Raw genomic sequence first — 22623 nt, 5'->3', positions numbered from 1 at the left:
ACCCATTCTTTAACTGGTAGTATCTTGCTGTTGAGAGGCATCCTTACTTATATGGGGTGAATTGAGTCAGAGTTGCTTAATTTCTTCCTCCCCCCCCCCCCCCCCGACTGTTATGATGAAGCTCATAAATATAGCTCTTCCTGCAAAGAAGTCCAACTCTGAGTTAGCTGTCATTGATGAGCTGAGCCAGTGTGACTGTGATGCTCTTCCTATTCTGTATGGTTATTTCGACAAACCTGCCTGTTACCTCACACCTGCCCCTTGCGAAGGACAGATTGGGTCCTTCAGATTCTGGTTTCTCTTTGCTACTGTTATAACTCATAACTATGATTGGAAAGCCTCTACTCTATTTTACCACTTTAGTTCTACTCTGCAAATTTTGACTCCCCTGATTGGGAAACTAATCAGATATATTTGCAAGTATCAGTTAGCCAACCAATTAGGCAGCAAACAACATGCTAAGCAGTGAAAAAGAGCTTTTATAGTGTTTGCATATCTGAAGTCAGTCTGAGAGCTAGGTGGTTGTCCCCTTACCAAGAGACCTTTAGATTTCATAATAGGGCCTCCTGGGATTGTGTCAAGAATTCATAAATCAATCTTTGTCTTCCTGCCTCTCTGCCTTCATCCAGTTCTGCCTTTAGGGAGGCCATGATCCCCGTTTATATTAGAAGGGACCAGATCAAAAAGACTCCACCTTTCCTTAGAGATGAGTGTGTATCAACATTTAGAATTTGAGATTATTTTAGACAAATAAATGTCAAATTCTTGCTTTCTCTCATAGCCTGCAGATTCTGTCCCTTAGTTAAGGAAGCTGAATTTCCTTTGTTCTTTCTGAACCATCTTGAAGTTACTCCGACTAGCCTGTAGTTTATAGGGATGTACCAGGTCCCATGGCTCTGCACTTATTCTGTCACTTGGCAGACTGGATGTATGAGATGCTGTTCACTGCAATGGGGTGAATAGGAAGAGGGGCATGCTTACGGATGAGTATGAACTCACATGGGGGTGTGTGAGTTGGGAATAAGGGAGTGATCCAGCCAGACAAAAGATAATGGGGCTGTGATGTTAATAGTAGAAATGAAGATAAGAGGACTGATTGAAGAAGAATTTTACAAGTAATATTGGTAGGATTTGATGAGTGTAGAGGTAAGAGACAGATTGAGGATAGCAACTGGGCTTGATCTAATCCAAATTCTGTAATACCCCAGTCCTACCACTGAGAACATGAATTTTTTTTCTGATTGATCATGCCATGTAAAGTCCCTTTCAGGACCAAAACTAATTATAAGAACTTCTAATATGGAATATTAGAGCATATCTTCAGTGAAATAATGAGGTTTTCCTGTCCTTGGGTGGTTAATTTTGTTTTGGAGATGCAGAAAAGCTCTGGATATTGAAAGTGGACCTCAATTAGGTTGTCATGAGAAATCATTTTGCATCCTCATAAGATGAGAGGGCCTTTGGAACTTAATTCTGGACTTAATTTATCTAGAGGTGTAAACTCAGAAGTAAGGAGAGCAAAAATGTCATCTTGATGTAGGGAGTATTAAACATAAATTGTGAAGACAGTGCTTCAGAAACAGTTTTATAAATCAAAATCTGTGCCAAATACATTTTTTTTCATGTTCACAAACCAAATTACAATCTTATTCCTCAGCCATATGTAATTACTAGACTAAATTATCAAAACTAATGTACTAACATTTGTTTATTTAATAATATTTTAAAAATTAAATGTGAGTAGTGGGAAATTTGTTTTAAGTTATATTATGTTATTTGCAGGAGAGAAGTATGGCTACCTTTCACTTCCAAAGCCAATGGTAAGTAGAAGACCTTTGTCCACTTGAGAATATTTTTATTCAGAATTCAAATTATGCTCTTGTTGCCTGTTGCTCATCCCCGCAACTTCTAATAACTGACATTACCAAAAAAAAGTGAGGATATTAAATGTGGACTATTCAGAATTGTTATTCTGAGTAGCATTCTAGATGTAGCCCATAGTCTGATTATTTGTGTTTGGTATGGGGGTTGAAGGAATAGGTAATGGATTTTATGGTTTATATAAGAAGCCGTAATCTGAAGTCTAGGGTTTTTTGTTTTTAATAGCTTGGGTCTGATTCACAAGGTCATGTTGGAACCATTTTATGCAGACTAAGAACTTTCTGAATGCCTTCTACCTTGATGAAAATAAGCCATTTTGTTTGTTTTTAGACATGTGAAGTGTTTTTTTAGCTTTATCCGACTAAAACTGATGCATCTGACTGCATTATAAAATAGTGTCCACTAGATGGCAAGCTTGGTTGTATTATTAGGATGGTTTCTGTACCTTTTCAGGCAATTCTCTTTCAGTCTTCATTAAACACTTTAATAATAATAATTTGTAAAACTAAAAATAAAAACAATGAAAACACAGCTAAATTGAAAAGAATAAAGGTGGAGTGTAAAATTCCAAATAAAATAAAACCTAAAAACCTCTAGGGTATTCTTAACTTTCTTAAATACTTTTATCAATTGCTTTATAGTCTACTAGACTAAGGAAGAAAATATAGAGGATGTAATTATACATGGAGCCAAAGAAATCATTGGTCATCTCTGCTTATTTTCTAATGAACCCAAGAGGCAGTATATGTGAGTGTGTGTGTGTGTGTGTGTGTGTGTGTGTGTGTGTGTAACTTTATAGATTCCCTGAATTTATCTTCTGTCCTTTACCTCTTCCCATTTCTTTTATGGTACACAACAAATATAAACTGTGGGATAGAAAAAAAGGAAAAGCTGCAGTTGTTCTGTTCTGCAGTTAAACTGGTGACAGAATAGCTGGTCAGAAGTAGTAAATCATGGTGATAATAAGGGAAACAAAAAATGGAGAAGTACACATATACTTCAGAGTTACCTTCTTAAGCTAAGCAGACACGCGCGTGTTTTATCATAATTTGCACTTTGTGTCCATGTGTATGAATATATACTCTGGGAGGTGTGTGTATGTGATTTAAATAAATGGTTTCTTTAAAATGTAAATGGCTCCCTGGTCTCCTGGCCCCTTTATCTCTGCTAGCCCAGCTGTTCTGGAACTACTGCCCCAGCTAGGGGAGTTCCCACCAGATCTCAGAATGCAGGGAATACCCAACTTGGGCTGTCATCTCCAGAGATCTTCTGAATATATTTTTCAAAGAAACATTGCTTTAGGTAGTGGTTTTTACAAGTAAGCAATCACCTGTGGGCCAGCGTGGTAAACAAACTGGTGTACAATGTTTTCTTCTGCCCCAGAGGAAATACACTCGAGTTTTGAATAGCCTACATAGACACTAACTTGCTGTTTCAAAGCTAGGGGCCATAAAAACATGCTGGTTCAAATAGTAAATCCTAATTCTAAGTATAATTACCTATATAACGTGGGATATAGGATTAGGAATCTGGATGTAAGTGAAACCAGGAGGCTGAAATTTATCCCTCAAAAGTGCAAACTGGTTAAAGGAAATGAATTCCAGAGTCCTAACATTTGGAAGATATTGAAAGCTGCATGTAGCAGTTAATTTCATTACATCATTTCTTAAGAATAATTTAGTGGAGGGGCCAGGGAGGTTTGGGTGTGTAGTAATTGGTCTGTGGGAAGACTGCGGAAGTCTTTAAGAGGCTGAAACACATAGCCCCAGATTTCTAACTACCTACCTGTTCAGAGCTGAACCCACATATTCAGATATTTGTCATTACAGTGGAACCATGAACGACATGGGTTTGAAGTTTGAGGTCCACTTATTAGTGAATTTTTTCAGTCGTACATACTACAGTGCTACACCATCTGAGGTTGGTTGAGTCCACAGATGCAAAACCATAGATACGGAGGAGCTATGGATATGGAGGGTGGACTCTTTTTAAGTTATACAGAGGTTTTTGGCTAAGGTGAGGGTCAGCGCCCTTAATCCCCATGTTGTTCAGTTCAGTTGCTCAGTCGTGTCCAGCTCTTTGCGACCCCATGAACCGCAGCATGCCAGGCCTCCTTGTCCATCACTAATTCCCGGAGTTCACCGAAACCCATGTCCATCGAGTCGATGATGCCATCCAACCATCTCATTCTCTGTTGTCCCCTTCTCCTCCTGCCCTCAATCTTTCCCAGCATCAGGGTCTTTCCCAATGAGTCAGCTCTTTGCATCAGGTGGCCAAAGTATTGGAGTTTCAGCTTCAACATCAGTCCTTCCAATGAACATCCAGGACTGACCTCCTTTAGGATGGACTGGTTGGATCTCCTTGCAGTCCAAGGGACTCTCAAGAGTCTTCCAAGGGTCAGCCATAATTGTTTTTACTTAAACAGTTTAATATAGTTTAAGTATGTACTGAAAACATTTTAATTAAAATTCTGTTAAGGTACTTTGTTATGCTTTCCGTTACTATTGCATGTCTTTACAATTATCTGTACCGATTTTTAAGATGCTCTAATCTTTTTATTGTCACAGAAGAATAGTGCAAACCTGAGATCATTAAAGGCAGACAAGCCTGACTCTGAGGTAAGATCTCTTTTGCAATAGTCTTACTTCCCGTCTTTTACATAGTTAATGATTACATCGTTGTGATTAAAATGTATGTTTTGTAGGAGCAAGCCAAGATAGCGAAGCTTGGACTCAAACTGGGTTTGCTCACTTCTGATGCCAACTGCGAGATTGAGAAGTGGGAGGATCAGGAGAATGAGATGGTTCTATATGGAAGGAACATGTCCAGTATGGCCTATTCTCTGTATTTATTTACTAGGTAAATGTAGTTACATTACCTTTTAAAATGAATTTAATGATATCTGGTATAAAGAAAAAGTGCCATGTTATGTCATTGATAGGTTAAAGTTGGTTTCAAATATATGTAAAAAGACTATATAAGTAGTAGTTCTTATGACAGTTCAGTGAACACAGCAAGAAGACATTCATTTAACGAGGATTTAGACTTAGATGGGATCCTCTTCTAGGTTTGTGTCCCATTCCTTCCATAATTCTGAAATAATTTTGCTTCCTGCTTTCTCTTCATCCCACATATCAGTGTCTCCCCCAGCCTGCATCAGTAAGTTTAAAATAATCTTTACACAGTGACTGCTTATGCACAGATCAAAGAATAGAGCCATGAGATCTGCCATGTCAGTCGGGTGCCACACCTCCATGGGTCAGCATTCAAGTTAGCAGAGAGTTTCCCTAACTTTACATTTATCTGAGCTACATTCTCTGTCTTTTCTTGTAACAGTGGAAGATTATACATATGGCATAGTATCTCAGTGTTGTTAAAACTTTAATCAGTTATGCACTCAATAACCTGTTCGAATTTTCTCAAGAAATGACCTCAGACTTTTCACTCATTTTCTGATATGTATCTTACTCATTTTTCAAAACTGGAGAATACTTGATATCTTCAGTGTTATGGCTTCTCTTCTGCTCATTTTGATTTTGAAATTATAACCAGCAGTGGGTCACACCTGCCGGTTGTTTCAATATTCTGGAATGTAATCCATTTGGTCTGAAGTCTGAAGCTCAGCTAAACTAATTGGGATCTCTACCACTGTGTGGGCTATGAGGCTCAATAAAGAGCCGCTTTTTCTTCACCCAAATTCTGAACTAACTGAAAAATAAGCAAAAGAATAGGCAGATGGGGGCCAGTGGCATTTATATTGATAAAAGCTGATACTGAATAATGTAGTTTATAGCCATAGGCAAATAGATTTTTAAAAATAATACCTAGAATTAAGAAATATTACCCCATAGGGGCAGAATGTATCTCTTAAAACACTTGAAAGACCAGATATATTCCAAGGGTACCTTTAGTACCAAGAGAAAAAGGAAAAATGAAAGGGCTACCATGTCCAATTTATTTTTGCAAAATCACCAAAAAGACTGAAGATAAAAATCAGTAAATGTCCACCCTCTTCTGAGGGGTGAGATAAGTGAGAGAGCAGGGAGAAGTTTGGGATGCTATGCTAGTGAGGATCTCTTCATATGGAAGGAAGGTTAGGAATGAGGAAGAAACATTCATTCTTGTCTTAATGATGTCTTCTACCTTTTCAAGAGAAATGATAGGAGCTGAATAGTTTTGCCTCTGGTCAGCAGTCATTTGTTAATACCTTTCCATATTTTCCATCATTGGAGACCTTTTTGTCCCCCACTTTGGTGGTTTTCTTCCTTTGTTCTTAATTCTTAGCAACCTTCTCCCAGAATTGAATTTTCTCAAACTAGTTTCGACCTCCTTTCTCAGTTCACATCACTTAAAAATCTGATGAGTCAAGTGTGCAAAAGAAAGTAAAATAGAATTTCTTTCTTTCCCTACACTCAGCGTGTGGTTAACTGAAATGTGAAGATTAACTGAAGAAACAGACATCTTTACTTTGTGCTGGAATCATGCTAGTTATCTCATGGTGATAAAAATCAGATTAAAAATTTTTTTGACTGCTAAGAACTGAAGAAATAAATTTTTACTTACCCAGTGTAGTTTAGTATATAAAGTGAAAATGTTAGCTGCTTAGTCATGTCAACTTTTTGTGACCCTCCCTGTCTGTAGCCCGCCAGGCTCCTCTGTCCATGGAATTCTCCAGGCAGTAATACTGGAGTGGGTTGGCATTCCCTTCTCCAGGGATATTCCTGACCCGAGGATTGAAGCCGGGTCTCCTGCATTGCAGGCAGATTCTTTACCATCTGAGCCACCAGGGAAACCCTTGGTATATAAAATCTTCCCAAATAAAGGATTCATCAGTAGAATTTTTTTTTTTTTAAGTTTGTGACTGCCCCTTTTATTTCTTGTTTCTTATCTCAGGATATTTCAGGATTCTATGGTCAGCAGTTTTTGTTTCTGAGTCAGAATAGTGGATCTTGGCAAGGGATGACATGCAGCCCAGAGACTGGGAAGCATGAAAGGCTCTATTGGGAAGAGAAGGGATAACTAACTCTGTGGAGGGGACTTGTTCCTGGGGTGTGGTTAATAACCATAACAGGAGCCACTGACGTTTGGGAAAATAAAGTGGATTTTCTGTAATGGATAACACCGTGTGTTGTTCTTGCAAGTCTCGGTAATATAATTGTCATAAACTCTCAAGCTGGCTTTGCTTCCTACCCACCTTGTCAGTATACCTGTTTCTCCCCCAAATAGTTTTTCTGTTTTCCCTTAAGACAATGGCTTACCAGCCTCATCTAGTTGGTTTTTTCTGAGACTCGTCTGTTAGTCTTCACAGTACCAGTTTTGTAATTTTCCTGGGCAGTTTTATAGTTTTTCTTAAGGCTATTATTTCAGGTTGTCTTAATGATTTATATAGTTTCTTTGTCATTTATTTACAGTTATTCATATTTCATTATAATTTATGTATTTTAGATTTTCTAATGCATTTCTAATGCATACTTTTTAAAGATTCCACACATTCCAGTGTCATATAGTTTTTAAAGTGGTTTCTGCTTCATAATTTCGTTTGTCTTTACAACAGTTTATCAGAGTAAAAGAACATTGTGTTCATAACTAGTAGCTATTAAAGGCCAAACCGGTACCTACTAGATTTCAGATCTTCTGTTTCATGTCTAGGCTGCTGCTCTTCTTAATGTATTCTGCTGCTCTTTGTTGTAATTTACTTTTCACTTGTGAAGTTCTTAATTCTTCTTGGTAGTTTTCAATGTGATATTCCTTAATCTTCTTGATGAGAGTGGTAGCACAAATATTGTTTAACTTATTTTATAGACTCAAAATTGAAACTTAACTGACGCGCCTCATCAAAATCACCTAAATTCTTGCCATAGTTGAAATTAGAATAAAAAATGAGAATTTCCTGATTTTTGGTCTCATCTTTTATCCATTATGGAACAAAGGCCTTTTATTTTCAGATCTCATATCTTGAGTTTATAAAGCAAAATGAAGAAAGTTAAAAAAGAAAAATAAAACTTAAATATGTCAGTTTTAATTTTCTTTACATTATAAAATTGACATATATAATGTTTACCAGTTTTTAAAAGTGCCTTAAGAGGTAAGAGTTAAATATTAAAGCTGCTTTAAGAAGCGTGACAATATTACTTGTCTCTTCAATATTATTATTCAAAATTTTGGATCTGTAAATACACAGGATACTCTAAAACTTTAATATAAAATCAATTTCTAGGCAATAACTTTTTCTTACCTCCTTAATAATTATTTTATTTCAGGGGAGAGGGGCCGCTAAAAACTTACCAGGATTTAATTCATCAACTAGAGGTATGTTTAATTTCCATTTTATGATAATACTTTAATTCTGGACTACAAGTTTGTAACAGATGGTTTTCTAAATGATTTGCTATATCATATTAGTGTGTTTACCTGTATATACAGCACACATGTATAGTACAAGAGTGATAGAAAATTCAAGGGTTTGCATAGCATATTTTAGAGCTAAATCTAAGAAACGGTTATCTTTTTGGAAAAAAAACATAGCGATAAAGTACAACGGGCTTTGATAGTCACTAGATGGAATATTAAGTTTTAGGTTTTCCTAAGTAGGTAAAAATATCCTGTTAGCAGATGCCTATCTCTTATATTGTCCTGAAGACTAGGAAAACTTTTTGATGTCTTCATTACTGAACTGGAGGAATGGTATTGACTAAATGAGGAAACACATAAGAAAGCATCTGTCACAGACTTGAGACCATTACAGGTTCTCGGTACATGTTTGTTTCCTTCTTCTGTCGTCCCGATGATTTAGGGCGTTCAGGGAGAGACAGATACACCGACACCTACCCTTCTGCACTGTGTGTCTTATGAAATTTCACACAAGCCTAACCCTAATCCTCCTCTCTTATTTAGAGGCTTAGATGGGTGAGATTACAAGATGCCTTTCTTATTTCCCCTGACTCTCATGGTAGTCTGTTTGCCTCTCCAGAACCAAGGGCATTCTTGCATTTGAAATTTGAAATTTCTATCACTTTATCACCTTTGTATAGTTTCCTTTGGCATTCCCATGTGCTTTCACCTAAGGCTCTTCAGGAAAGGGATTTCAGCTTGAGAGGATGTTGGTCAACAGAGTCAGAAGAACTACAGAAGATATTTCATTTGGAATTTCCTGTAAAACTGACTATAAGTGAGCTATTTCTCTGTTTAAAAAGTTGGAGTAAATTCTGGATTCATTTTGTTCAGTTTGACCCATATCCACTCCAAGGCAGACCACATCGTAGGGAGTATTTCACTGCAAAATATCCACCACTCACCTTCTTCCTGTGTTAGCTTATTTATTAAACCAACATCTGCTGAAGTGTCTATATACAATGTTTATCAAATAGTCATTGCATTTGTACTGGTGTGTCAGATCCTGGGGTTAAGAGCTCTGTGGAGAAAAGTGAACAAAAGGAAGCCCCTTCCCCTCCCCATGGAGCTTACATTCTAGTGGTAGCAGATAGACAATATACAATTAAGTATATATAATCCCTATATATAAGTACTTAGAGAAAAAAACATATAAGTGGTAGAGGAGTGGTCAGAAAAGACCTCTTTAAGGAGGTAACATTTGAGCAGAGTGTTTAGAGAGTGAGCTAGATGGGTATCTTAGGGGTAGAATATTTTAGCCAGACAGAGCAAGTGCAAAGGCCCTGAGGCATAGGAAGTGCAGGTGTCCCGTGTGGGTGGAATGGAGTCAACAAGAAGGAAGGTGGTGACGTATGACGTCTCTGAGTCTTGGGGAAAGCCTTGACTTTTTTTCTTTTTTTTCCAAGAATGATAGAAAACCCATCGAGGGTTTTGCAGTGGCATGACCTGACTTCTGTTTTCAAAGGCTTTTGGTTTGACCAACAGGGTAAACAGTAGTGCCATTTACTGAGATAAGGAACAGAGGGACAACATTGGATTTAGAGGCTGGAAATCGAGCATTTAGTTTTGCTCAAGTAAGATGTACCGTTCAGGTCAGGGTAGCTCAAGAATGGGGAGAGAGACTTGGGAGTCATCAGCTTTCAGGTGGTTTTGAGACCATGATACTCTGTGAGACAGGGATCTTGCTGCTAGGGGTTTGAAGGCTAGTAGGGAAGAGCAGACATTGTACAAGAGAAAGTGGTAATGTGGAAAGATGAGGAGGAACATGTGGGTTAAGCGAGTCATTCCATTAGGGTAGAAGGTTGGTGTGAAACACGTTGGCTTCCCGTTTAAAGGCTAATGAAGGATGTAAAGGGCTGTTTGACCCTGAGATCAGTTTATCCCATGACAGCAAGGCTGTTGGAAAGAGGGTTAGTTAACCCTGAAATGATTTTCTCCTTCTTCATATGCTTTACCTTAATTTACTATCAAGATCTATTATTTTTTTTCAAAAATAATTCTCAAAATTTACCCAGTTCTTTTTACTCTTACTGCTGCCACCTAGAGCTATGTCTTCATTTCCCTGTTATCTCACTCTAAAAGATTCTATGTACCAGTTAAAAATAATCATCCAGAATATTCTGAAGTAGTTTCCAGCATTCTTTCCTATCATCCTATTCTCCTTACTAATAAATTGTAAAATGTGTGGTCAATAGTGAAAAATTAATCTGAATTGGTCCCCTCAGATGGCTGGTTGAAGAACATGTATGGGTGACAGATTCTCTCTTGCTAAGCCAGAAGCAGAAACCAATGGTCTAATGCTTTTGACCTCATGTTCCAAGATTCATTACCCTTTTATAACTGGGGATATTATGGGATGAACTTCAGATCCATCTAGAAACCCAAACATAATATTTCTAAGTATCACGTGATCCTCCATGGTAACTAGAGGTGGCCACATGGAGAGGAGCCTCTGCAGGGATAAGTTTGCATCAGGGCTGGGAAATCTGCTTGTGGATAGAGTTAAACTCTTGTGTTTTCCTGGGTACAGCAAAAACCTTAGGAGTTCCATGACAGGTGATTAATGTTTTGGTTTTAGTATTAAAATTCCATATGAAAATTACCTACGAGTGTACTTGTTACCAACTACCTAGAAGATACACACCTAAAGTAGTGACGTTTTTCCTCTCTACCAGGTTTTTGCTGAAGAAGGTTTGAAGCTTGCGTCGAGTGTACAGGCTTTCTCAAAACAGGTAATTCACATATCCCCCCGCCTGGTCCTGCAGTGATGTCGTAAATACTCATTTTGAGAGTGTATTATTAAGGTATAAAGGTATTTGATGTTTAAAAGATGGAGTTTCATTGGAATTGTTACAACTGCCATATTTACATTTCAGCTGAAAGATGATGACAAGCTTATGCTTCTCCTGGAAATAAACAAGTTTGTTCCTCTCTGCCACCAACTCCAGACAATAATTAAGACACCTTTGCAGAATCAAGTGTTTCTAAAGGTAAAAGAGACAGTGGGATATGCAGGAAGGTACTTGAGAAACTTTCACACTCCTTTTTTTTTTTATTAGGTTAGCTTTCAGCCTCTTTCTTCAAATAAAGTGTTAATACCCAAAGTACAATTTATTTCCATTTTTCCTGCCTCAACCGCAAGAAGCATTTATCATCTGCAGTTATAACTGACCTTAGGGAGCAGTAGGTTCACCAGATAAATTAGCTTTTTGGACATGATTAATGCCATAGCAGTAAGCTGCTGCTGCTAAGCTGCTAAGTCACATCAGTTGTGTCCAATTCTGTGTGACCCCATAGACGGCAGCCCAACAGGATTCTCCAGGCAAGAGTACTGGAGTGGGTTGCCATTTCCTTCTCCAATGCATGAAAGCTGCTAAGTCACATCAGTCATGTCCGACTCTGTGCGACCCCATAGAATCCCAACAGGATTCTCCAGGCAAGAGTATTGGAGTGGGTTGCCATTTCCTTCTCCAATGCATGAAAGTAAAAAGTGAAAGTGAAGTTGCTCAGTCATGTCCGACTCTTAGGGACCCCATGGATTGTAGCCTACCAGGCTCCTCCGCCCATGGGATTTTCCAGACAAGAGTCTCCGATAGCACTGAGCAGCTGCTCGTAAATCTCAACCATCATCACCTGTCTAGGGCACAGACCCTTTAGAGAGAAAGACCTCTATTGTTTATCTTAGGAAGTTTGTGTGCAGCAAAATAGAGTGCAAGGGAGTGCAAGTGAGGGGTTCACTGCCACTGTTTGGTGCACTGAGAAACCCCTAAATGGTCTGAAATAGAGCAGGTTGATTTTCCATTCATTCTTCCTGAGGTTCCATGAAATTGGCATGAGACTTCAGCAGCAATTGCAGCTTCTGTGTTCTGGGGCCTCAATTCATCAAGTCAGTTCAGATGCCTTAATCTATATACCGTTTGAGATCCCTTAGATTTCTATAATGGTGAAATTTTAAGTGATAAAGTCTTTTGAAGGCCCCCTGGTAAGAATTTGATCTGCTTGCTTTCTGTCACTATAGGTTGATAAGTGTATCACAAAGGCAAGATCCATGATGGCTGTTTTGGTTCAGCTTCTCTCACTTTGCTATAAACTGTTGAAGAAGGTGAGATGATTTCTCTGTCTTAAACTCATATTTTAAAAATTATTGTAAATGAAAATGCAAAAGAAAATACTGTTTAATTTTGCAATTTTTAAGAGTAAAGCAGAAACTAATGATCTCAATTCTTTCCAGCTTTAGATGGAAAACCACAGATGGGCCTGAGTTACAACTGTGGATGGTAAAATTTGAGAAACGTTTGAGGTCAGGTCTTGGGAACACCATTGACAATACTGACCGTTTTAGAAAGTAAATGGTCCTTTATGTTTCAGAAACTCACCAATTTTGCAGAGAAAACAAACTGAAATCTTGCTTTATTTTCTGATCATGAAACTGATTGTGAAGCTTTCTGACAACTAATAAATGCCATGGTAGTTGCTGTAGTTTCTAATTGCAAGGTGATTTTTAAAATGGGACATTGCCTTGAATAATGTTAAGTCAAACCAAATATCCCAACTGTCTTAATGACAGTTTAATCCAAAGAAGCTCTTTTGAGTATATGCTGATGGCATATTTTACCTTAACTTTCTATTTTATAAAATTTAAACTTCTCATCTAGGACACTAATTTGCAGCAGAAGCACAGTCATCTCGGTGATGCAGGGTTTTCCTTAGGCCTGGGGGCTCTTCAGTCCCTCCTGTCCACTGAGGATGACTGGGCCTCTGCTGTCCCGTCACAGGTCATCCATCCCGAGAGCACATGTTTGTCCTCTATGGTTTCAGAGCACAGGCAGTCTGTCGTGATGCATGTTCCGCTCCTCTCCCTTCCCAAAAGCAGGATCGTGGAGCTCCCGCCACAGAGTCCTAGAGGGACGCTCACTAGGAAGTGGTTGTGTTTCTCCTTCTAGCATAGCTGGCCTGTTTCTGCCCTGAATAGTAGTTGGAAGCCTAAGCCTATGCTACTGGCCTCAGAAGTAGTTTTTGTACTTCTCAAAAGTACAAAAGAAGACAGAATAACTGAACTAAGCTGTTTAAATTCTGAGTAAACATACATTTTATATACGTGCCTTTGGAATGTTCATTATAAAACAAATAAACGTCTTTTAGTCTTTTTAATTTTAGGGTTCAAAGCTTTTGTTTTTGTGGGGTGGACTTATAGGATCAGTTTGTAAGTTCTGTCCTGATGCTGTATTGTTAACTGTTTTTCTGTTCTTTTATCACAGTGCTTTGAAATTCATTTTGAAATCTAACAGGACATGCCATTTGCCAAAAGGCAGTATTTCTATAAGTTTGTCTGATAATTATCTGGTTCAGCCCTCATAATGAATATGTGCCAGATCCTGAAGAACCACAGAACTACCACCTAGCTAGTCAGTATTTTATTGAAGGAAACTTGAATTTACTGTAGGCCTTCGGAAGAAAATGGGATGCAGTCAGTTTCATTATGACCTTTATCGGTATTTCTTTATAAAAATCACCAAACATGATATTTATTCCCTGAAACCAAAATATTCTTTTAAATTACAATGGAAATAATGGGAGAATGCCGTGAGGTAACAGTATATGTAAAACAGATATATAATTCGTTTACTATCTTTAATATCTTTGTTTTATGACATCTCTGGGAATCATTTGTGCTACATGAAATGGGGATTTGCTGGTTTACGCTTACACTTTCAGCTCACTGTACACTCAAGAGCAGAGGTTCAGGGCTACTACTTGTATCACGTCTGGTGGGTATACTTAGGGGACAGTCAGGCTGGCACTTAAAACAATTTTCCTTATAAATCAAAAATAATTTAAAAACTTTATTCACAAAAGAGCTTCTATACTTGAAATGAGAATTGTTCATTTGCTAAGCTGTGTCCAACTTTGTGACCCCATTGAGCACAGCATGCCAGGCTTCTCTGTCCTTCACTGTCTCCTAGAGTTTGCTCAAACTCATGTCCATTGAGTCAATGAAGCCATCCAACCATCTCATCCTGTCATCCCCTTCTCCTGCTGCCCTCAATCTTTCCCAGCATCAAGGTCTTTTCCTTTGAGTTGGCTCTTCCTATCAGGTAGCCAAAGTATTGGAGTTTCAGCATCAGTTCTTAAGATGAATACTCAGGGTTGATTTCCTTTAGGATTGACTGGTTTGATCTCCTTGCTGTCCAAGGGACTCTCAAGAGTCTTCTCCAGTACTACCGTTTCTTTATGGTCCAACTCTCACATCCGTACATGATTACTGGAAAAACCATAGCTTTGACTATATGAGGACCATGGACAGCAAAGTGATGTCTCCGCTTTTTAATATGCTGTCTAGATTTGTCATAGTTTTTCTTCCAAGGAGCAAATGTCTTTTAATTTCATGGCGGGAATCACTGTCCACAGTGATTTTGGAGCCCAAGAAAAGAAAGTCTGTCACTGTTCCATTTTTTCACCATCTATTTGCCACGAAGTGATGGGACCGGATGCCATGATCTTAAGTTTTTTGAACGCTGGGTTTTAAGCCAACTTTTTCACTCTCCTCTTTCACCTTCATCAAGAGGCTTTTTAGTTCCTCTTCACTTTCTGCCATAAGGGTGGTGGTATCTACATATCTGAGGTTATTGATATTTTTCCCAGCAATCTTGCTTCCAGCTTGTGTTTCATCCAGCCCAGCATTTCGCATGATGTACTCTGCATATAAGTTAAATAAGCAGAGTGACAATATACAGCCTTGAGGTACTCCTTTCCCAATTTTGAACCAGTCCATTGTTTCACATCCAGTTCAGAATGCAAGTGGGGGTGGGAAAAGGATAACTTACAACTTGAACAGCAAAAGATGATGGAAGTCCAACAGAATTTACACATCAATGATAACTTTTATTTAAAAACAAATATTTGTATGTTTGTATGTGTTGCAGCCCCTAAGGAAAAATAACAATTTAAAAAGCCCTTTTATTTGAAATTCATTGTAAATATATAATCTTAAACCATAAATTCATAGATTTTTGTTTCTTTAAATATGAAAGCTTTTTTTCTGTACAGAGGCATCTGTGTCTTTGAATTATAGGAACTTCTTCACTGGTTATCTTGTAACTGAAGTCTGAGATTGAGTGACCACAAATACATGTGTTACTTAACACCACATGGTAATACTTCCATGTTATCAAAGCCCCTTGCAAAGCCTTTTCATGTGTCCCCCATTAAGAAGCCAGTGTTACATGCTACATTGTTCAGAGCTGAAGGCCAACCTGTAGAACAGAGAAGACAAACTACACACCCTTGCCTCTTCTTGGCAATCTAAGGGAGACCAGACATTTCGGTGGGGTGAAGCAGGTGGGGGAAGAAAGGCTAGTTGTTTTTCAGCTTCAAAATGATGTAACATTGACGCAAAAACAGTTACCATGCCATAACATTCAAACAGAATTATGTCAAAACATAGTAGTTTCTAATGGGCTACAGGATGATGAGTACATTTTTCCTCAAAATGCTTTGTTTGTTGGTTTTTAACCAGAAAAACATCTCTTGCTTGCCAGTTGTTAGAAAGAAAAAAGCAAGAGAACAGTGAGTACAGGGGTAGTCAGATCTGGGAGGCTGAAGACAAAACAGAATTGAGGCTTGTTACGCAAGACAAAGAAGGAAGACTTGGTCAGGTTTTAAGATCGGGGTTGTGAGAGCGGGGAGCCCGGCCCGGCCAGTGGGGCGAGGGCGGCGGGTGAGCGGTGAGCCGGGCCGGCGAGGAGCGGCCGGAGCGATACAAGCAGCATCTGAAGAAAATTGACAGCAGTTCCAAGAGGAGCATATTGCTTCCATAAGAAGTCAGATGGAACTCAGAATTAAAGACTTGGGATCTGAACTCGCCAAGATGAAAACTTTTCGAGATTCTAATAAAGCAGAGTTGGAAAAATATAAGCAACCCTACCTAGAGGAACTAAAAGTTAGAAAGTCATTGGAAAAGAAACGAGACAAGACTAATGAGAGGCTGGCAGAGAGCAGCACCAAACTTGAGGTGGAGAAAGAGCAGAACAGATCTTTACTCAGCACGCATAGCAGCACGCCAGTCCTGGAGCCCTCTTCTGTTGGAAATTTCAGTCCGGCTTCAGGGTTCAATGCAAATCTTATTTCAAGAGCAAACGTAGGGTTTTCTACCTCAAGTCCACACCGCTCAAATGACAGCATGGAGACTTACTTGACCAAGATGTGGCAGGAGCTGGACAGGAGTATAACAAGAGAACTAAGGAAAGGTGCTGCTGAATTTGTATCTGAATTCTCTATTATTAGTCCTCTGTATTATCTACAGGCAGATCAAATCTATATCAGGACCTACCTGTGAGACATCAAAATAATATATACCGATTTTGAAGAAAAAATATATGATTTGAAAACTCAATAGTAAAAATTTCCCTACTGGACAGTTTCCATGAGATTTGAGTTGTTTCCCATTAAAAATGATGAGAAAATCTTTACTAAAGGAAAAAAAAAAAAGATCGGGCCTCCCTGCAGATGGCGCGTGTGAAGTCAGCCTCCCCTGTGCTGGTCCTTCCCTGGTGCACGGACTGGGAGGCCGGGTAAGGACAAAGATGCTGTGTCGCTTTTATTCCACCTCGGTCCTTGCCCCGCATGAGGCAGCTGTTGTGGCTTTGAGGCGCTTCAGCACAACTTCCTCATACTCCTTTTGTGTCAATAACCCTTCTGTTACGCTTTTACTTTCTTCAAATTTGGGCAACACAACTGCAATGTAGCCTTCGGTAGATGGCTAGAAGGGAAACAATATTTAATGCTGATGAATGATTAAAAAATCAGATAAAACGTACAGGATGGGCTCCTACTTCCCCAGCCCCTTTTACCTTCTCTTGAAGAATAGATGGTTTATGGAGAATGTTTTCATTCACTTCCATCAACCGTCCTCTAACACAGCTAGTTAAAAAAAAAAAATTGTTTTGAAGAAAAATATCACCTCCTTTGTTTCTCCAAAGTTGTGGTTCAAAAGTAACTTACCTAGATATGGTATATTCTTCTCCATCTGAGCAGTAAATCTTACACAAAGGTGCCAGTTCTGTGAGAAACTGTGCCCCCTGATAATAAAAGGGAAGAAAAATTAATTGATGAACATTTTCATTTTTCTTTGAGAGGCAGCCCTCAGTGTTACAATAGCATATATTCCTGGAATTCGTGTTTTAAGGAAAAATGAGTAAAGTACAGAAAAAAACATTCATTTCTTCACACATTTATATATCAAATGCTTGCTACGGGTCAGGTAACATCCTAAGCTTTAGGGGAAAAAGCAGTCAAAAACACCTGTGACAATAGTTTCGTTATGTATTAAGAATATATTTTATCTTATTATACTTTATATTTAACTGTATATGAGGAAGCTCCATATACCCAAGCATAAAGATATCAAAAGGGAAGGGAAATCTTATCAATAAATAATATAAAATCCAGTATAATAGCAAACAACAGCAATGTCATACAAAGTTAGTTTAAGATTCCCACTTATTTTTATATTAGAACTTTAATAGATAAAAGGACTTCATTAGGGTCAATCACTGAGACTTGTTGAAGAGGGATCTTTTTTCTAATTTTAAAAAACTGCACTCTAAGGAAAATGTGGAAAACAAAAGTTTTAAGTAGCAGTTAAGAGTAATTTATTCCTTACCCTGGCTCTCCCTAGGGAATACTGCATTTTGACAGTAATCTGTCTGAATGTCATGGCACGGTTTTAGTTTCACGTACTCCACTGTACAGATGTATCTGGGGAGGTTCTGACAAATACCTACAGGAAGGCTCATAGGAAACGGATGGAAGCATCTCTCATGTGTTGCTCTTTTCTTCCAGGGATTCTTACTGCAGTGAACATCTGAGGTCTAGATGCTGTTCTTTAGGGCCTCTTCACCACTCAGTGTTAATTAGGCAGTATGCAGGCGTCAGCACCTTCCCTTCACTTCTCTTGCATGTGGTGATTTTGTTTCAAAATACTAGTCCCTGTGACTCCCCACTTTTGGGAGAAGCAGTTAGGGGTTCATCCTAGATGGTTTCTCTACCACTGGGTCTGTGTCAAAAAGAAGTGTTTTAACTCGTTGTCACTTCCCTTAGGAGAATAAATGATGAGCAGTGCTGAGATCCAGTCAAAGTTTATCTACAGAGGGTTCCATATGCAGGTCCCTCTCTGTTCCTAGTAGTAACAATGGTGTTACTGTTTTGGACAAAGATTTATCACAGGAACATCACAAGCACATACTGTTACTTGTAGTTTGTAGACTTCAAAGAATGGTCCATACTTTTTAAAGTCCATTTTCTTCTTGAATGAGGGGGGGGAAACCAATAATTAGAAGGCACCTTATTAGAGGCCTTTAGGCCTAGTATAAACAAGTTCTATAAACTTATAGAACAGTGAGGGTAATTAGCAGAAACTCTTTGTATGAACTCAGTAAATGAAAATCACTGCAGATGGGACTGCAGCCATGAAATAAAAAGATACCTACTCCTTAGAAGAAAAGTTATGACCAACCTAGACAGCATATTAAAAAGCAGAGACATTACTTTGCCAACAAAGGTCCATCTAGTCAAGGCTATGGTTTTTCCAATAGTCATGTATGGATGGGAGAGTTGGACTATAAAGAAAGCTGAGCGCTGAAGAATTGATGCTTTTGAACTGTGGTGTTGGAGAAGACTCTTGAGAGTCCCTTGGACTGCAAGGAGATCCAACCAGTCCATCCTAAAGCAATCAGTCCTGGGTGTTCATTGCTAGAACTGATGTTGAAGCTGAAACTCCAATACGTCGGCCACCTGATGCGAAGAACTGACTCATTTGAAAAGACCGTGATGCTGGGCAAGATTGAGGGCAGGAGGAGAAGGGGACAACAGAGGATGAGATGGTTGGATGGCATCACTGACTCAATGGACATGAGTTTGAGTAAACTCCGGGAGATGGTGATGGACAGGGAGGCCTGGCGTGCTACAGTCCATGGGGTCACAAAGAGTCAGACATGACTGAGCAATTGAACTGAACTGAACTGAACTGAAGTCATCCACTGAAACTTTCCTATCTGGGGGCTTTGTATGATGGTATTGAATTGTCCTTGGTGTGATATCCTCCTTTAATATTAACAGTACTGGTATTGCATAGAGTTGTAGAGGATAGAGGTAACATTTTTCTATAACTGAACACTATTTGGAGGAACAAGGTATAGCTAGATGTGTACTAAACTGGCAATGATTTAGGAATGGGAAATGATATGAAGCAAATACTGTGTATTTTCTTAAGACTGATTTTTTTTCACTGCTGCAGAACTTTTTTTTTCTCTTTTAAATTCACATGTGAAAATATGTGACAAAAAAGCATTGATCACCTAGATTTTATAAAATTTGACATACTGGCTCAATAAAATTAGAAGGGACAATATATCTTCTTATATTGGTACCAGAGTTGTTTTTTCAAAGGCCCGCTTTCTCCATCCTTTATCCTGGGGATGGTAGGGATGGTGGTACAGAACCTATATGACAGATAATATACCTTTTGAAATACCTTATCTTTTTGGCCTGAGAATTTCTTTTAGAGTTAAAAGTTAAAGATGATTCTTAAAATCATCTGTAACTGCCAGTAAAGTATGCTGAGTATATATTGCTGGTTGTAAGACTGACTGGTTCTATCATTATTATGATAATAGAGGATTTAAGTAAAGAAATACAGGTACATACCCGCTTAAATTTCCCAGAGACTTTGTTCTGAAGTCTGCTACAGTTGGTACTGATTTGATAAGAAATGCTTTTAATTGTTTTTCCACTTTGAAGAACTGGATGAGATCCTGCTAACGTGATGACACATATTCTACGAGGAGCAAAAATTGATCCTGTATTATTGTATGGTACAATTCTTCCTCCTAAATATGGTATCCCTACTAGCACAAGAATAGCTGAGCTGACATTTGTTTACTCAACTTATCATTCCCTCCCCATTCCCCTGCACTTTTTTTCCACAGCTAGTGCTGGAGCTTAACTGAAGAATACAATAATAAAAATGGAGAAAATGGGATTGAATTTCCTTCCCCTGAAAGGGAAGAGTACCAAGGCATTTAGATAGCACTGAGGCACACCCATATATACATCTGTGTTTCCACCCTGGCCTCTCCATGGGCTCAGGCAATTCCATGGTTAGGCACAGGCTGGTTACTTGAGGTAGTAGCTGACTAAGGGTATGGTCCTCCATTTGGATGTCTGAGTAATCAAGTTTACTTGTTTAGTGTAAGCATTGAAAAACTCATTCTTAAAAAAAAAAAGAAAAGAAAAACTTATTCTTGTCAACCAAATGCCTATTGTATATGTGATACCATCTCAACACAGTGGAAGATAAATCATTTAGTGAATATTCAATACAGGACCATACCAGGGCTACAATACCAGAAAAATTTTTTTTTGATAATTTAAAATTTCCAATTTGCTTACCGGTTAGAGTGCTGTAGTATACAGTGGTCTTCACAGGGTTTTCCTTTGACATCTAGAAGAAATGAATGAGTCTATGGCTCTTGAGTCAGTATTTACTGCCACTGTGTGGTACTTTCTTTGGTTCATAGTTAATTGTGAAGACTAGATACATTATGTCACTGGTATTGCCTCATTACTCAAAAAGATATACCTAAAGGCTTCCTATAAAGAAGTTAAAGAAATCTGGACCAATTAAAAATTATAACTACTAAAAAAAAAAGAAATCTGGACCAGATGGAATCATTCATTCAACATCAAAGTGATGTTAATTCTTTGCTCCATCTTGTTTTATCTTCACTGTAAGATGATTACATTCATCATTTCTTTAGGAAAAAAAATGGTTAGTGATGCATCTTTTTAATATGATGATATAGTAGCACATGTTTTCTTGGTCAGTTTGAGTGAGGAACTCACCCTGGTTTGCCCAGGACTATCCTGATGGTAGCACTGAAAGTCATGCATTCCAGGAAGTCCCTCAATCTAGGATAAACCTGATGGTTGGTTACACAAGGTTTGACCAGTAAGACACATGCTATTATACAATATTTCAATATTGCATAAAATGATTACACCTATTATCCCTGAATGAATATAAGCAAGGATGTGGAGAAGGGTCCCCAATGATGCTCCCATCACTCTTATTTGAAGGTATACAAAGTTCTCCAATAGGATACCTACTTGTAAGAGTGTGTTAGTTGCTCAGTCGTGTCTGACTCTTTGCGACCCCATGGACTGTAGCCCACCAGGCTCTTCTGTCCATGGGATTTTCCAGGCAAGAATACTGGAGTGGGTTGCCATTCCCCTCTCCAGGGGATTTTCCCCACCCAGGGATTGAACCTGGGGACTCCTGCATTGTAGGCAGATTCTTTACCACTGAGCCACCAGGGAGTGGTGAAGTGTAATAGATTCTGCTTTCTTGTTCAGTAACTCAGTTGTGTCCGATTCTTTGCCACTCCATGGACTGCAGCACACCAGGCTTCCCTGTCCTTCACTATCTCTGGGTGTTTGCTCAAACTCATGTCCATTGAGTTGGCGATGCCATCCAACCACCTCATCCTGTCACCCGCCCCCCCTTCTCCTCCTGACTTCAATCTTTTCCAGCATCGGGGTCTTTTCCAATGAATTGGCTCTTTGCATCAGGTGGCCAAAGTATTGGAGCTTCAGCATCAGTCCTTCCAATGAACATTCGGAGCTGATTTCCTTTAGGATTGGCTGGTTTGATTCTGCTGTCCAAGGGACTCTCAAGAGTCTTCTCCAGCACCACAGTTCGAAGCACCTGCTATCTAAATGCCTCTTTCTAACCCACCCTCTTTTCTCACTCCCTATGCCTCTACCTTAGTTTCGACCTGATTGTTTAAATCATTTTATGAATCACTGAGTCTCTTAGAACCCTTTAGGTACTCAAGGAGATTGCAAGCCAGTTCCAACCTCCCTCGGAGATCTCATCTTAGACTATCACCCGCAAGCAACGCACCCTCCCCCGAATGCACCCTGCTGTTTCTCCACGTCTCTGCGAATACCATTCCCTTGGCCTAAAGGGGAACAGAGATCCAGTTCCTTCTGCTGTGGGGAGAGTGCGCGTGGCTTATGATCTGTCATCACAGTGCCAATGGGGCCCAGGAGAGACGAACATCATTCCCCCACTTACCCGCTTTGTACCAGCGAGTAAAGTAACGGTCCACAAGCGACGGCACCGCGGGCTCGGCAGCCAAGGGGGCCACAGGGTCCTCGGGCTCGGTAGTCATGGCGACATCCCAGGCTGCAAGCCCCGCCCTCCGGGACCTGGACACTTCCTCCGGCGGGCCCAGGAGCAGGTCGTCTTTCCGGCGTGTGGCCGAGACACGCGGTGTGCGCACGCGCGCAGCT

The 22623-nt window shown here is 39.2% G+C and overlaps 2 protein-coding genes, 1 non-coding gene and 1 pseudogene across 5 annotated transcripts in view; 2 read left to right on the top strand and 2 right to left on the bottom strand.

The window, feature by feature from the left end:
* The window catches only part of CTNNAL1 (catenin alpha like 1), a 54632-nt gene extending 41210 nt beyond the window's left edge, over positions 1–13422 (top strand). For 2 of the 3 annotated variants that reach the window (XM_065946405.1, XM_065946403.1), the window contains 8 exons: positions 1783–1820; positions 4449–4499; positions 4586–4740; positions 8142–8190; positions 10947–11003; positions 11148–11261; positions 12290–12373; positions 12503–13422. In XM_065946405.1, the coding sequence (XP_065802477.1) occupies positions 1783–1820; positions 4449–4499; positions 4586–4740; positions 8142–8190; positions 10947–11003; positions 11148–11261; positions 12290–12373; positions 12503–12508 (554 nt within the window). In that variant the 3' untranslated portion in view covers positions 12509–13422. The remainder of the gene's footprint in view (positions 1–1782; positions 1821–4448; positions 4500–4585; positions 4741–8141; positions 8191–10946; positions 11004–11147; positions 11262–12289; positions 12374–12502) is intronic. The other variant, XM_065946404.1, reaches the window with a different exon arrangement.
* Positions 13423–13741: 319 nt separating this feature from the next.
* ABITRAM (actin binding transcription modulator) lies at positions 13742–22609 on the bottom strand. Its single transcript, XM_065946407.1, has 6 exons — positions 22406–22609; positions 20719–20770; positions 19975–20104; positions 17272–17348; positions 17121–17190; positions 13742–17029 (listed from the first exon to the last, which is right to left on the bottom strand). Exons 1-6 carry the CDS (start codon positions 22500–22502, stop codon positions 16868–16870), a joined length of 588 nt encoding a protein of 195 aa, XP_065802479.1. The 5' UTR covers positions 22503–22609; the 3' UTR covers positions 13742–16867.
* Positions 16139–16655, top strand: LOC136176334 (ankyrin repeat domain-containing protein 26-like; annotated as a pseudogene).
* TRNAC-ACA (transfer RNA cysteine (anticodon ACA)) lies at positions 21574–21645 on the bottom strand. The gene has a single exon. It is a non-coding gene; the product is annotated as a tRNA-Cys (tRNA).
* Positions 22610–22623: the final 14 nt, after the last annotated feature.

Source organism: Muntiacus reevesi, chromosome 10, assembly GCF_963930625.1.
Source record: "Muntiacus reevesi chromosome 10, mMunRee1.1, whole genome shotgun sequence".
Taxonomy (NCBI): domain Eukaryota; kingdom Metazoa; phylum Chordata; class Mammalia; order Artiodactyla; family Cervidae; genus Muntiacus; species Muntiacus reevesi.
This window is presented reverse-complemented; position numbering and strand designations above follow the sequence as displayed.

What these genes read in the sequence shown, in the direction of transcription:
- ABITRAM (XM_065946407.1), bottom strand. Translation starts at nt 22,502, where the DNA reads ATGACTACCGAGCCCGAGGACCCTGTGGCCCCCTTGGCTGCCGAGCCC. An exon ending in ATACTACAGCACTCTAACCG is followed by an intron (nt 20,105 to 20,718) that starts GTAAGCAAATTG and finishes TGCTCCTCGTAG; the next exon opens with AATATGTGTCATCACGTTAG. An exon ending in CATCTATTCTTCAAGAGAAG is followed by an intron (nt 17,030 to 17,120) that starts GTAAAAGGGGCT and finishes TTTCCCTTCTAG; the next exon opens with CCATCTACCGAAGGCTACAT.